This window comes from Alosa pseudoharengus, unplaced genomic scaffold, assembly GCF_046254945.1.
Source record: "Alosa pseudoharengus isolate Yale_2024_CS ecotype anadromous, Long Island Sound unplaced genomic scaffold, YU_APseudo_1.1 YU_APseudo_1.1_scf_5, whole genome shotgun sequence".
NCBI lineage: Eukaryota > Metazoa > Chordata > Actinopteri > Clupeiformes > Clupeidae > Alosa > Alosa pseudoharengus.
In genome coordinates, this window is record NW_027468837.1 from 30,451,707 (window position 1) to 30,465,640 (window position 13,934).

The following is a 13,934-nucleotide window of genomic DNA, read 5'->3' on the forward strand; positions in this document are numbered from 1 at the left end:
AAGAAGGTAAGAAAAATAGTCGGAAAACTTAGATGTGTAAGGCAAGCAAGCAAGTTTGGCGGTTGTTACTAAAAATGTGAACATGCACGTTGCACTGTTGTGCGGTGGAATTCAGAATGAATGGAGTCGGAGTTTCTTTAATATCGAGGCATCATATTTGTCCGATGGCCTATAAAATGAATTGCGATGTCTGTCTGAAAACGCGCTCGTGCAGTCAAAATGAATGGGAGTCTTCAGAACAGGCTTGTCAGTCAACCTGACATATGTGTAAAGTAGCCTATAATGTGAATGACTTGTTATTTTATCAAGGATTTCTTTCTTTTTGCAAAAAATAAAGTACAATAGGCATTAATTAGTAGGCCAGGAGCATGCTGAAATTATGTGGCAAATTGCGTTTTTTATTACAATGATAAAATTGTAAAAGGACGTGACCGAAGCTGAGGCAAGCCAGGCAATAGAGAATGAAATGTATACCTGAGTACCTGCAAACAATGTAAGAGGCCTATGCTGACTGCATCAGTGCTCAACGTATTTTAAAAGTTTATCAATTAATTGTTAATAACTAACTTCTATTCAAGTCATATTTCTGGGACTTTCTGGGATAGTTATTTCTATTTTTTATTCATTCGTTCAAATGTTCATACAAAGAGTTCACAAAGTTCTCAGCAGGTGACTGAAAGTTTGAATGGTGGTCATTTCAGACCACTTCAGCACTTCATAAAATTCTCATAGTTTGAGAACTTTAAATTATTTGTAGGATATTCACAACTTGAGCTGTGTATGCAAAGACACAGAATTCAGAGTTCACACATTTTTAATAAAATATACTTTTGGGACTCCCTGCTAATACTTTTGGGAATGCAAACATTTTTTTATTAGTATTATTTAATTTTACACTGATATGGCATGATGACAATATAAACACAGCTAACAATTGTATTAAATTGCAATAGCCTATGATTAAATGTAATAGAATATTCAACTAAGGTAGACTTCTGTTGTTCACAGCACTAAGCTATTTATGGTTACTGATATACTCCGAGTCTCTGGCCCTCTCTTAGAGCCAGGCATAGTGAGCTGGCCCTCGGAAGAAAAAGTTTGGGGACCACTGCTCTAGCCTTTTTGAAACTCAAAAATAAAATGCAATAATCCATGATAGCCAGTGAGATGTGTCATTACTGTACTGAAATGAGAAATTGGCTTTGTGTTTAATAATGTTGTACAGTACACAACAACCCTATGACAATAACAACTTGTGGTTTTTAACAGGAAAATACAACTGTCAAGTACTTAGTGTACTGGTCAAGTCTACTAATATCTTAATATATAACTTATAACAAGTTATATGTTGCTACCAATATGCATGGACTGCGTGGTATGGAATTATTTAGCTTGCCAGTCAACAGCTAATCCGTCCTAGGTTTAGCACCTTTAAAAGTCCCCTCAACTGATTTTTTATAATGGTACATCATAATCCCCCCCCCTCCCGCTCCCGTGGGAAGGAAACCAGTGTTTCCTCAATTCCGAGTGCCCGTCGCCCTGATAGACTGCCATTGCATCTCTCTTTGTTTGCCATGCTCATGTCGTGACTGTTGGTGGCTCTTTGGATTAACGGTGTATATTTCTTTTCTTCTCTGCCACTGTGCCCACTGTTTCTCTCCCCTCTTCTCTTTTTCCTCTCTTACTTCTCTTGCTATCCATATCTCTTGACCCCATTTTCTCTTTTCTTCTTTCCTCTTGGCTCCCTTCTTTCATGGCTACTCAACCATAAATATCAATCTCTCAACCCCCTTTCTTCACTCCTTCCTCTTCCGTCATCACTATTGTCATGCGTTCATTATCGCCATCATGTACTTCCCTCCTCACATTTCACTTCCTGCTCCCCCTTCCCCTGTCCTCCCTTACATACACCCGACCTCACTTCCTCACTCTCACTCTGTCTTCCTCTCTCTCTCCCTCTCCTCTACCTCTGTTTTTTTCATCTGTGATTCTTGTGTCCTGGTACCCCATACCCTTCTACAGCCCTGCAATCCATGCCCCCCACTCTCTCCACGGTCCCCATGCCCCACAGGGTCCTCATGCCCCCCACTCTCTCCATGGTCCCCATGCCCCACAGGGTCCTCATGCCCCACAGGGACCCCATACCCCCCACTCTCTCCATGGTCCCCATGCCCCTCAGGGTCCTCATGCCCCACAGGGACCCCATACCCCCCACTCTCTCCATGGTCCCCATGCCCCTCAGGGTCCTCATGCCCCTCATGGTCATGCCCATCCCCCTGCCTCTGTCCCTGGTCCTACCCATGGCCCTGGCGCCACCCCTACTTCTCGCGCGTCCCCTCGTCCCGGTGGCAGAGCCCCCCCTGACCCGGCCCCCTCTGTGTCCGCTGCCCCCCAGCAGATTGGGGGCATGGTGTGGGACTTCCTGGGAAAGTGAGTGCTCTGCCCTGGCACACCTCAGCTCAGCTGTCTTGTCTCTCTGCCTTTCAGTTGTGTGTCCATCTTTGGAAAAAATGTCTGCCAATGTCTGTGTTTGCCAAACTGTCTGCGACTGCTCGTTGTCTGCTTCTGTCTCACCTAGCAGATCTTTATGTGGCTAGGATAGCCTTGAACGAACTCAAACTCATTTACTCAAAAATATTTGTATTGAAATACAAGGACCTTCACATAGAGATCTGTTTCAAATGTGTGTTTTTGTAGTCAAGGTTATGTATGTATGTATGTATGTATGTGTGAGCGCATGTCGTTTTGTTGATGTGTGTGCTTATGAATTGAGAATGTTTAAGTGAGCGCATGGGTGTGCATGTGTTTGTATGATAGAGTGGGCATGAATCCTGTTTCCTGATTAATTTATATCAAGTCGGGCATTTGAAAATGAGGAATCTATCTTGATCTGTCAGTCTTTTCTATGATATTAGTCACATCTTGTATTGTTTAAATACAGGATATGAAAGAGCTGTACAAACATGTGAGAGGTACATTCCTGATATTTTCGAGATAAAACTTTCAAGACTTTGTCATCTCTACCCTCTCATCACTGGCATGGGTCTGTACATTGGACCATTGTGAAAGCACACCAAGGTTAAGGTGAAGGCCATGCCTTTAAACAAGATCCGAGTGAATCTCAGAGAAGTTTTTGAACTGGTCTACGTGTAGTTCTTTCACAAACACCACAATGGGTTAGATGGTTTTGGTGTGTTTTCATAGAACTGCTTTCATACATGTGTGCTCATCTGCTCACATAATCACACACACACTATCTCACAACTACAAATGATGTAAACATTCACATATGTGCATGTTCACACTCACACACACACACAGACACACAGAGACAGACATGCACACACACACATACTGTACACACACACAGACATACACAGAGACGCTCACACAAACACAGACAGTCACATACATACACACACACAGTGTATTCTCAGTGTGTATTTTTCTTTTTTGTGTCAGTTTGGTTTGTTGGTGTTTGGTTGACGTGTAAGCTGGTGTCTAGCACAGAACCTCTGTCTTTAGGGCAGAGCTCTCATCCTGACGCCAAAGCGTCAGCTCCACCTGTTCCACTGGCTCATCCGCTCTTATCATCCTCCATACCCCCCATGATCCATGATCCACCCTGACCTCCCCATTAGGCTCTAGCCACCCCCCCACCCCTCCTTTCCTCATCCTCCCCTTTCAGTTCCCTCCTTCTCCCTCTCCAAAACCCACTCCCCGTCTACCATCACCACCACAATGCCTGGTAGTTCCGTGTGTGCCCTGCTCCTACTACCCATGGCCTGAGGAGTTAAGCCCCCCCACCCAACCCCCAATGCTCCCCCCCCCACCCCCTGTAACCTGCATGGCCTGCCCCGTGCTGCAGTACTGCAGGTCCTGAGGGAATCAGTGATTTAAGGTGTTTGTTTCCTTAGGTAGGGCTCCATACCCCCTAACTGTGTGTGTTACTTACAGAACCGAGAGCAAGTCTCATGCCCCCTGTGGTTTGTCTGGTTGTTTGGACCTTTGTCACCCCCTCGTTCCCTCCCCCCTCCCTCCTGGGCCCGTGAGCTCCGTGTCCCTAACCCTAACCCCCTGCCCCCTGCCCCCTGCTCCCTGGCACACTAGGCCTGGCTCAGCTGGTCCCCGGTACTGCATGTTGGCACCCATGCCCCTCACAGGCTCGGCAGTGGTTGAACGATCCAATGCTGTCCTCTTGAGTTGAGCAGTTGCATCCTGCACTGGCTGCTGTCCCTCAGTGGGATTGGGTAGGGGGAAGGGGGTGGAGGGATTTATTTGTATTTTCCTGTATGCATTTATGGGGGGGGAGGGGAGGTTTGGGATTAACTATCATCTCCACTCTTTCTTTCCTGGCTATGCTGTTGGTGACTTCTAATGTGTCCCTGTGGTTTGTCCACTCTCTTCTTCCTCCTCCTGTGTCTGCGGCTGCTCCTTCCTGCCCTGCCCCTTCCTCTTCCTCCTTCCTGTTTTCTGCCTACAGCCTCGCTCCCAGGTAAGTAGAGGCTTAGCAGACACACCCCTCACCAGCTGGGTTGGCAGTCCCAACCCCACCCCCCTCTCTTCCCCATTCTTCCCTTAACAGTGCCTGCTGTCCCAATGAGTTATTCAGAGCAGGTGACCCTAGGGCTCTTATGAAGACAAGCCCATGTCTCATAACTGCCAGGCAGAGAGTCTGGTTGGACTCTCATTCAAGCATGTGTCTCATTTGGATCTTGTGTGTAGGATGTTGAATTGGATCATGTGAAAAAAATATTTATTTTTCATTTTTTTATTTTGTTTATTTTTGTGCATTTCACTGACTGTCTCCTGTAAGTCCTGTTTGAGTCTCGTCACATTGATGTGTTTTTGTTTTTATGGTTTTGTGCCTCATGTGTCATAGATATTGTGGTGCTGTGTCTTGTCTGGTGTGCTGTGGATGTCTCATTAGTAAAACTAATTCAGGAGTAGTGACTAGCAGTATTGACTAGCAGTATTGATTAGTAGCAATGAATCGCGGTAATGACTAGTATTACTACATGTGTAACATGCATTTCAGATTAAAATCTAAACAATAAATTGTGTACTTAATTATAAAAAAAATAATAAAAGAACCATGTGTATTTATTTGTGTTACTTTTACAATCTATAGCATTTTAGTAGGATTTTATTATTGTGCTGACTCTGAAATAACTAAAAGTCTAGTATACAGGCTACTAATGTTAATTTGAGTGGTAAGTGCGATGGACCATCAGCTAACAGGCTTGTCCTGCTGTTGCTCTTGCTGAAGGCAAACCAAGGACCAGACCAAGAAGGGCCCTAGCATCAAATTGGGCCCTCAGGGAGACAAGAAGGATGCAAGAAAGGACAACCCTATGGACAACCCAAAGGTGTGTGTGTGTGTGTGTGTGTGTGTGTGTGTGTGTGATGGTGCAAGTGTTGGGATAAACAGGTCTTACACAGTATTCTTTGTGTTTAATACTTAAAAAGGCAACATGATAATTAATTGTCAGGTAGCGATTATTTCAGCTATTGCATTGTTTATCACCTGTGTTGCATTGTCTGTCTGATTTATGATTAAGCAATATAGCAGAGTGAGAGTGGTGTTGGTAGCAGATATCACCATGGCTTTCATTCGGCTGTAGGCACGAGGTATTTAGGCATTACATCTAGGTCAACACTCTAGTGTTGGATAAGGCAACCTCCAATAGGGTTTTGAGCCTCAACCCCTCCAACCCCAGCTCCCACCCGAATGGAACAACCCTTGTTAGTCAAATTTCAGTCCACCTCGAGGATCAGTGTCAATATGGTTGTTAGTAATAGTGTTGTTCAGGTACCTACAGGATTTCCTCAAGAAGCTCCATATTAATGTAGTGAAGGATTTTCCATTCTATGAGCATTTACTCTAAACTCTAAAGTAACTTTAATACTCACTTACTAGTTTTGCAACGTTCTGCTCATTTGTATCAGATGGAGGAACTGATGAACGTTTTAGAGAAGACGAGGCAGGAGCTTGACGCCACCAAGCAGCGCCTGTCCTCCAGCCAGCAGTCCCTGTCTGAGCGCGATGGTCACCTGACCAACATGCGTCAGGAGCGCCGTAAACACCTGGAGGAGATCCTGGAGATGAAGTGAGCAACTCTTTCTCTCAGCTCTTTTTCTCTTTGTTTCTTTAAACAGTTTAAGTTAAGTTACTTCATTTGTCCGGAAAGGAATTTTGTCCTCTGCATTTAACCCATCCGGGTGTAGTGTACACACACACACACACACACACACACACACACACACACACGCACACACACACAACACACATACACACAGACACACACACTCACTAGGAGCACACATACACATCCAGAGCAGTGGGCAGTCCTTGATCCGGAGCCCAGGGAGCAGTTGGACACATGGACATTTGGACATGGACACTGGCTTCATACAAACATGTTATGTCACTTAAGCTGACATATTTCAATAACACTGAATGCATATTGTACATATACAAGTGCAATAATTTCTCTGTAGTATGTCATCATTATCTGTCTGTGTAGTACGACGTCAGTGAATAGTTTTCCTCCGTATGTTGTTCATGTAATGCTGTCTATTGTCCACACGGGGCATGTTTTTACTGCTGTGAGAACATGTGCTCATTCACTACAGGCAACAAGCTCTGCTGGCAGCCATCAGCGAGAAAGACGCCAACATTGCCCTTCTGGAACTCTCCGCTTCCAACAAGAAGAAGACGCAGGATGAGGTGCTGTCTCTGAAGAGGGAGAAGGACAAGCTGGTGCACCAGCTCAAACAGCAGGTACTGAGCAGGGAGGATTTCCCCTCCCTCCTTCTCTTTCTCTCTTTCTCTCCCCAACTCTCTCTCTGCCCCGTCTCTCTCCTTCTCTCTCCCCCTCCCTCTCCCCATGAGAAGGGCATGTGCTCGGGTCATGACGGGGAGAGTCCTGGGCTCCTGTGGAGGTTTTGCACCAGTTTAACCTACTTTGGCTTTAGGCCATTAGGTCATTTAGGTCATTACCTGAATATAACAGCTTTAACATTGTTTTAGGGAGAATAGTGTTTTTGTCATCGTAGATCCAAAACACTTTGTTTGCACTCTATTTCATCATCATTTTTTAATGTATAGGGTTCTCAGAAAGTCTATTGGACTGCCCTGTATGTAAATATAAGAACAGCTTTTACAACATGATGAATACATTAGTTAGCAAGACAGCTAACTTGAATCAGTGTCAGCTGTGTTGTTGCTGGTGTTTACAAAGTGAGTCTGATTTGTTTAGACAATTAGCTTGCTTGTTCTAACCTTTTTGGTAACACTTTATTTGAAGTGGTGTACATAAGGGTGACATGTAACCGTCATAAGAATGACATGACACATGTCATGCACATTAATGACACATTATTGATGTTTATGACTGTTGTCATAATGTGTCATTCAGTTTTTGGAATGTGAAGTTGACATTGTTTGGATGTCATCATAATAACAACTTGACATTAGCCAAGATGACATTATTTGAGGGTGTCTCTGTCATCACAACTTGACATTAGCCAAGAAAATGTAAACCGTTTACAATATTGTCATGACAACTTGACATTAGCCGACAAAAAAGTGTTTGGCATGATATTGTCATGACAATTTGACATATAACTGTGTTTGGCCTGAGTCATCTTCTAGGTTTGTGAAGTGGTGCACCGGAATAATTGATTTTTTCGTGACACCATTATAATTGTGTCATGAATACTTTCCTTGGCATGATATTGTCATGACAACTTGACATATAACTGTGTTTGGCCTGACTTATCTTCTAGGTTTATGAAGTGATGAGCCAGAACAATTGGCTGTCATAAAACCAATATAAATTAGATATACTCAACATATTGAACGTGCATTGCAGACATACAAAAACTAAATATGGTGTCTCAGGGGGAATCGAACCCCTCAGTCCCTCAAAACTTAAAATGATTGAATGGTACTACTGGTTAGGAATCCGCCATCGTAATGTGTTGGGTAGACTTGTGCATGATTTGAAAAAGCTGCAGAAATTATGGCAATGAAATGGTGCTTAAAGACTAGTATGTGAATAGTTTAATGCATGTTCCACATGCACAGTTAGGTTAGCTGGCATGGTAACATGTCCATGTATTATGGTTTTGCAAAATTCATTGCTGAAATAAACTCTTTTAAGTCATGACTGAGTATGGTATTTATTGTCATTATAGTTGAAATAGACTCAATGTTCCAGAAATGTAAAATGTACAGAAATAGGACCTACATGATAGTGTAATGGCACTTAATGACATGTTCAGGAAACATCTCAGATGGTTCACTGTACTTTAGGTCAAAGGTAAGTATTCATGACACTGTCAGGAAACTATTTTGGTGTGTAATAGTTCTTTGTGACAGCTTAATGACAAGTCAAAACTGTACCACTGTAGTTGAGGTCAAGAAAAGTATTCATGACCAATTTATAATGGTGTCATGACAGCCAATTGTTCAGGCCCATCACTTCACAAACCTAGAAGATAAGTCAGGCCAAACACAGTTATATAAACTTGTTCATGTAATAATTAAACAATTATGTCAAGTTGTCATGACAATATCATGCCAAGGAAAGTATTCATGACACAATTATAATGGTGTCATGACAGTCAATTGTTCAGGCCCATCACTTCACAAATCTAGAAGATAAGTTAGGCCAAACACAGTTATATGTCAAGTTGTCATGACAATATTGTAAACGGTTTACATTTTCTTGGCTAATGTCAAGTTGTCATGACAAAGACACCGTCAAATAATGTCATCTTGGTTAATGTCAAATTGTCATAATGATGATACCCAAACCATGTCAACTTGACATTCCAAAAAACGAATTACACATTTTATGACAACGGTCATAAACATCAATAATGTGTCATTAATGTACATGACATGTGTCATGTCATTCTTATGACTGTGACCCTTATGTAGACACCTTCAAATAAAGTGTTACCAACTTGGGTAATAAGTGACAACTCAGTGACAACTAAACGTTGTTTATCTGTCTGTGTCCTCAGACCCAGAGCAGAATGAAGCTGATAGCAGATAACTATGAGGATGACCACTACCACACCCACCCCCCTCACCCACAGCAGCCCACACCCCAGCCAGGCTACCCAGCGCATCCCCAGCACCTCCAGCATGCTCCCCAGCCCCCCTACCCCCACGCCCCTCACCCCCAGCACCCACAGCCCCCACAGCAGCACCCACACCCCCAGGGACCACAGCCCCAGTACACTCCCCATCCCCAGCACCCTCAGCACCCCCAGCATACCCAGCACCCTCAGCACCCCCAACATCCACAGCCGGCTCCCCAGCACCAACAGCACGGCCCCCGGGCCCAGCAGCCCCACCCCCAGCAGCAGCACCCCCAACACCCCCAACACCTGCACGGCCCCATGCCCCCCCAGCAGCAGCAGCAGCAGCAGCAGCAGCAGCAACAGCAGCATCCCCCTCACCCCCAGCACCCTCATGCTCCTCAGCCCCAGCAGCAGCCCCCCCACCCTGGACACCCGCACCCCCAGCAGCAGCACCCTCAGCAGCACCCCCAGCAGCAGCACCACCCCCAACAGCACCCTCAGCAGCACCCCCAACAACACCCCCAACAGCACCCCCAACAGCACCCTCAGCAGCACCCCCAACAACACCCCCAACAGCACCCTCAGCAGCACCCCCAACAACACCCCCAGCAACACCCCCAACAGCACCCCCAGCACCCTCAGCCCCACGGCCAGCAGCACCCCCGTCACCCACCACCACACCACCGCGGCCCGGCACGCGGACCCCACGCTGGACATCGACCCTCCGCAGACCAGGTGGGTTCCCCTCCTCCCTCCTCTCTAAAACTATTTATTTGTTTATTTGTTTGTTGGATGGATTGTTTGTTTGTTTGTTTGATAGTGACAATGCTCATTAATTGGCAGACAAAATGCTGTGAATAAGATGGTGTTAACTTTGTGTGCTAATCTTCATCAGTTGTCCCTGGCCAGTTTTTAGAAATGCAGCCTACAATACAAGAGCAAACAATAGCAATAAAAAGAACTCCATGGTGATACTGTGTAATTACGGCTGTTTTTGCCATCAGCAACTTGCCTTTAAATCTCTCCTCTTTAATAACTGGACTGTGCAAACAAAGTGGCTAATTACCGTGAGAGCAGTTCCTGTCGAGCTAGATATCTATTGTAATACACCCTGGGGCAACCATGGCGGACTTTGATCTACATTTGGGCGTAACTAGGGTGTCTGAACTACTAGCATGTCTTTGAAATACTCAGTGCCAACCTGATGCCTTGTAAAGTAATAGAATTGGGCTAAAAATCACAGTACAGAATAAAAAAGAGCACAGCTGAGCTAACATGAGTTTTTATTTGTTAAGTTTGTTTTTATTTGTTAAGTCAGTACCTACATTTATTAAGTTGTCCTTCAGTTGACCTTCAATAAATATGGGTACTGAATGTGTGCGTGTGTGTCTGCCAAAATAATGAATGACATTGTGACAATACCATGATTGTTAACCATGATATTACATGGTTGCGAACCGCTTTAGGTGTTTGTAGTACGTTGGAAGTTATGGAGATTACTAAAAGCATGATGATCTTGTCTCCATAAGCAGGAAGCCCTCATAAGGACCTATATATATGTGTGTGTGTGTGTCTGTGTGTGTGTGTCTGTGTGTGTGTGTGTGTGTGTCTGTGTATCTGTGTGCATGCGTGTGCGTGTGTGTGTGCTCTTAACTGGAGTCTGATCTCACTTCTCTGACATCCTCGTGCTTGCAAGTCGCTTATTTCCTCTCAGATCACTGGTCTAATCTGGTCTAACCTGGCTTTTTCCTTCCGTCCCTTTGAATCACCCCTGCTCTGTCCACCTTGCTTCGCATTGACCTGCTGTATGCTACTCTAATCACGTCAGGATGATGAGGAAGGCATTTGGGCATAACCATTTCCAAAACCAAAGCTCTTATGTTGTTTTGTTGGGGTGAGTGATTTGCATGAAATGACCTTCATATGAGCAATAGAATCTTTGTTTGTTTGCAATCGATGGAAATTATTGTTTTTTCAGTCCTTTCTCTGTCTTCTGTTTTTTATATGACTAACTCAGATTCGTACATATAACCCATGCAGATGATTCAGTCACTACTGGAGGAGAACAGCCATGCCATGATGCTGAAACAACACACTGTCCATCTGACCAGACATCTGACCAGACCTTACCCTCAATCTGTTGCCTTCGCTGGAGTAGGTTGCCATTTTGTCTCAGTTCAGTGGAAGGGGCGGAGTCATGCAAGTGGGAGGGCCAAGCGAAGTGATACACAACTGAGCAGGTAAAATCTCCGCTTATTAAAAAGGTCATCCAATGAATCCAGTTCAAATAAATAACTGTTGATGTCTGACTCTCTTCAGCATACTGCTTCGTGCTGTTTCTGTTTGCTGCTTCTTGTGGAACATGATATGCAGTCTCTACAGCTAACAATTTGATTGATTTGATTGTTGTGAGTTTCCAAACATTGGGCTTCTATGCTCTTCATGTATGCACTGGTAACTAGTTGTCCTCCATTCTGTGTTGTTCACAGATGATTGGGGCAGGATGATTAAGACTGAGGCAGGACTGGGGTATGGACCTTGACACATGGATACGTATCCACCACCTGATGTTGTATGCCAGTGGGAAGGAATCTCCTCATCCACCTAGACAATGCATTGTGCTGGATCAGCAGTCACCTCCATGAAGATCTTATCCCTCAAGTTCTTGAGATAACTGTGATCAGATTACCTATCAACTACTGTCTGGCTGCTCTTGCACCTACTCCAACATCTGCCTGGTTCCGCCCAGCTCACGTGATTGGCCTATTGTCCTGTTCACATCTGCCTGATTCTGCCCAGCTCACGTGATTGACCTATCATCCTGTTCACATCTGCCTGGCTCCGCCCCTCTCTCTGACACTGATCTGCCAAGCTAATGTTCTCCCCGCCCACATGGTCACAGTCCCCTGCCTTTGTTTAGCCCCACACACAGCTGTTGTCTGGACCAACTGCCTCTGTCTCTCTCCTTCCATCTTTGCAATTTCTGCTGCCAAGATTTACCTATGTATTCATTTATTTCTTGATTTTGTTTTGATTTGTATAATTGTAATTGGATCGATATTTTTGGTGAAATGCGGTTGCCTGCCAACTTTACACAGAAACATTTGTTTACCTTGCCTTTATAACTCTCACCACACAGCACATCTTTTGTTACATATCAGGGAAGTAGAATTCAGAGGAACTCTGCCCCCTGGTGGCTTCCTCCTGTACACCCCCCATCAGTACGGCCTTACTGGCAGCGAAGCCTCCCTGCCCTCTGGTGACGTGAGAGAGTAGGGCCTAGTGTGCACAGCTGTGGTCTGGCCCATACATGTTGTTACCTCAGTTCAGCATTCTGAAGCAGCCCACCTCTATGCAGTCTTCTGAGGGGTTTGTGCTGTTACCTTTCAGTTACCTTTGAGAGTACAAATCAGAACAATTTCATTTAGTGAGTGTGTTTGTATGTGTTTCTGTGAGTGTTTGGTGTATGTGTTTCTGTGTGTGTGTGTGTGTGTGTGTGTGTGTGTGTGTGTTTGTGTGTGTGTGTTTGTGTGTGTGACATTTATCATAAAAAAACAGTATTGAATCATACTGGTCAGCTGTGGACATTTCTGGAGTTCTGAGCATTCTCCTTTTCAGAGCGTGTTCTGGTTGGTCTCCTAGAGAAGATCCTGCGCCTATGCACCTGCTCCCTCTTCCAGGGTATATTTCTAATGGTGCTTCAGCTGGTGCTCCTGCTCATGAAGGCTTCAGATCCAGCAGTCATGACGACAAACCTAATGTGATCTGAAACAATAAAACCCGAAAAACAACAGGTGATCTCGCCGACAAGCAACACTTGAGCTGTTTGGTGAGTGAGCTTCTAACTTCGGCCTCTCCTGCCCAGTCCTCTCTGGTCAAACAAGACTGTTTTGAACAGAAAAAAGCAGCTGTCTTTTTGGATCCTCAACGTGATCCTGGGGCAGCAGAAGTGTGCTAACAGATAAAAACAATCAAAACAAACAATGATGAAGTAATCTCAAGTCCTACAAACCATCTACTGGTTCCTAAATCTACAGCACAGGCAAACGTGTTGGGAACCGCATTCTTAGATTTGGGTATCTGTTCTAATCGTTCATGGTCAGCTCGCCTCAGATGACCTATCTGTTCTATGAGATGTGGTTTGTGTGTGTGTGGGAATCTGTAGCTCGTGGAGTCGGTGCCCCTTTAGTCTGTAGTGAGGGTCAATCAGTCCCCACAGCAGTACCGTATGACCAAATCCCTTGGCCTCTCATTCATTTGGTTCAGCTCATCCCAGAGCTGTTGCACTGACCCCTGCCCTATCTCTGTGACTCCTTGGTGTCCCCTTGAACTTGGTGGCCTGTGCCTCGAGACATTATATATACACATATATAAATATACATAGATAAATATATATATAAAAAAAATAGATATATTTAAAATGTGTCTTTACGTGCTGAGAAAATAGTGACTTTAAAAATAATTAGAATGCGAAGAGAACTACTTTTTTCCCCTTTTCAGTGTGGCCCTCAGTATTCTAATCTCTCCTACTGTCAAGACTGGTGTTTGTCAGAGACTGAGTGAGTGTGTGTGTGAGTGAGAGTTTTATTTCTTCACTCATCATTAACTCTCAGAGATCTTACTCTTGAGTATGAAGTGGCTTAGAAGAGAAAGTTCCCTCATCTGGCAGCAGAGATATATCAGAGTTCTGCTCATAAGCCTTAGCTGCTGTTCCTTGAGATTTAGTTGATCTCAAACATAGGATTATTATAGTGGTTTCCGAGTGTCAATTGGATTTGATTGGATTTTCTTAATTGTCATTTCGGACAAACATCCTGCAGTACTGGTAAATTTAA

The 13,934-nt window shown here is 44.4% G+C and overlaps 1 protein-coding gene across 1 annotated transcript in view; it reads left to right on the top strand.

The window, feature by feature from the left end:
• Nucleotides 1-10,954, top strand: part of erc2 (ELKS/RAB6-interacting/CAST family member 2) — a 43,354-nt gene extending 32,400 nt beyond the window's left edge. The window contains exons 11-17 of the mRNA XM_076269215.1: nucleotides 2,072-2,430; nucleotides 4,484-4,495; nucleotides 5,921-6,110; nucleotides 6,637-6,784; nucleotides 9,037-9,492; nucleotides 9,628-9,834; nucleotides 10,928-10,954. Coding sequence (XP_076125330.1) covers nucleotides 2,072-2,430; nucleotides 4,484-4,495; nucleotides 5,921-6,110; nucleotides 6,637-6,784; nucleotides 9,037-9,492; nucleotides 9,628-9,834; nucleotides 10,928-10,954 — 1,399 coding nt within the window. The remainder of the gene's footprint in view (nucleotides 1-2,071; nucleotides 2,431-4,483; nucleotides 4,496-5,920; nucleotides 6,111-6,636; nucleotides 6,785-9,036; nucleotides 9,493-9,627; nucleotides 9,835-10,927) is intronic.
• The last annotated feature ends 2,980 nt before the right edge of the window (nucleotides 10,955-13,934 follow it).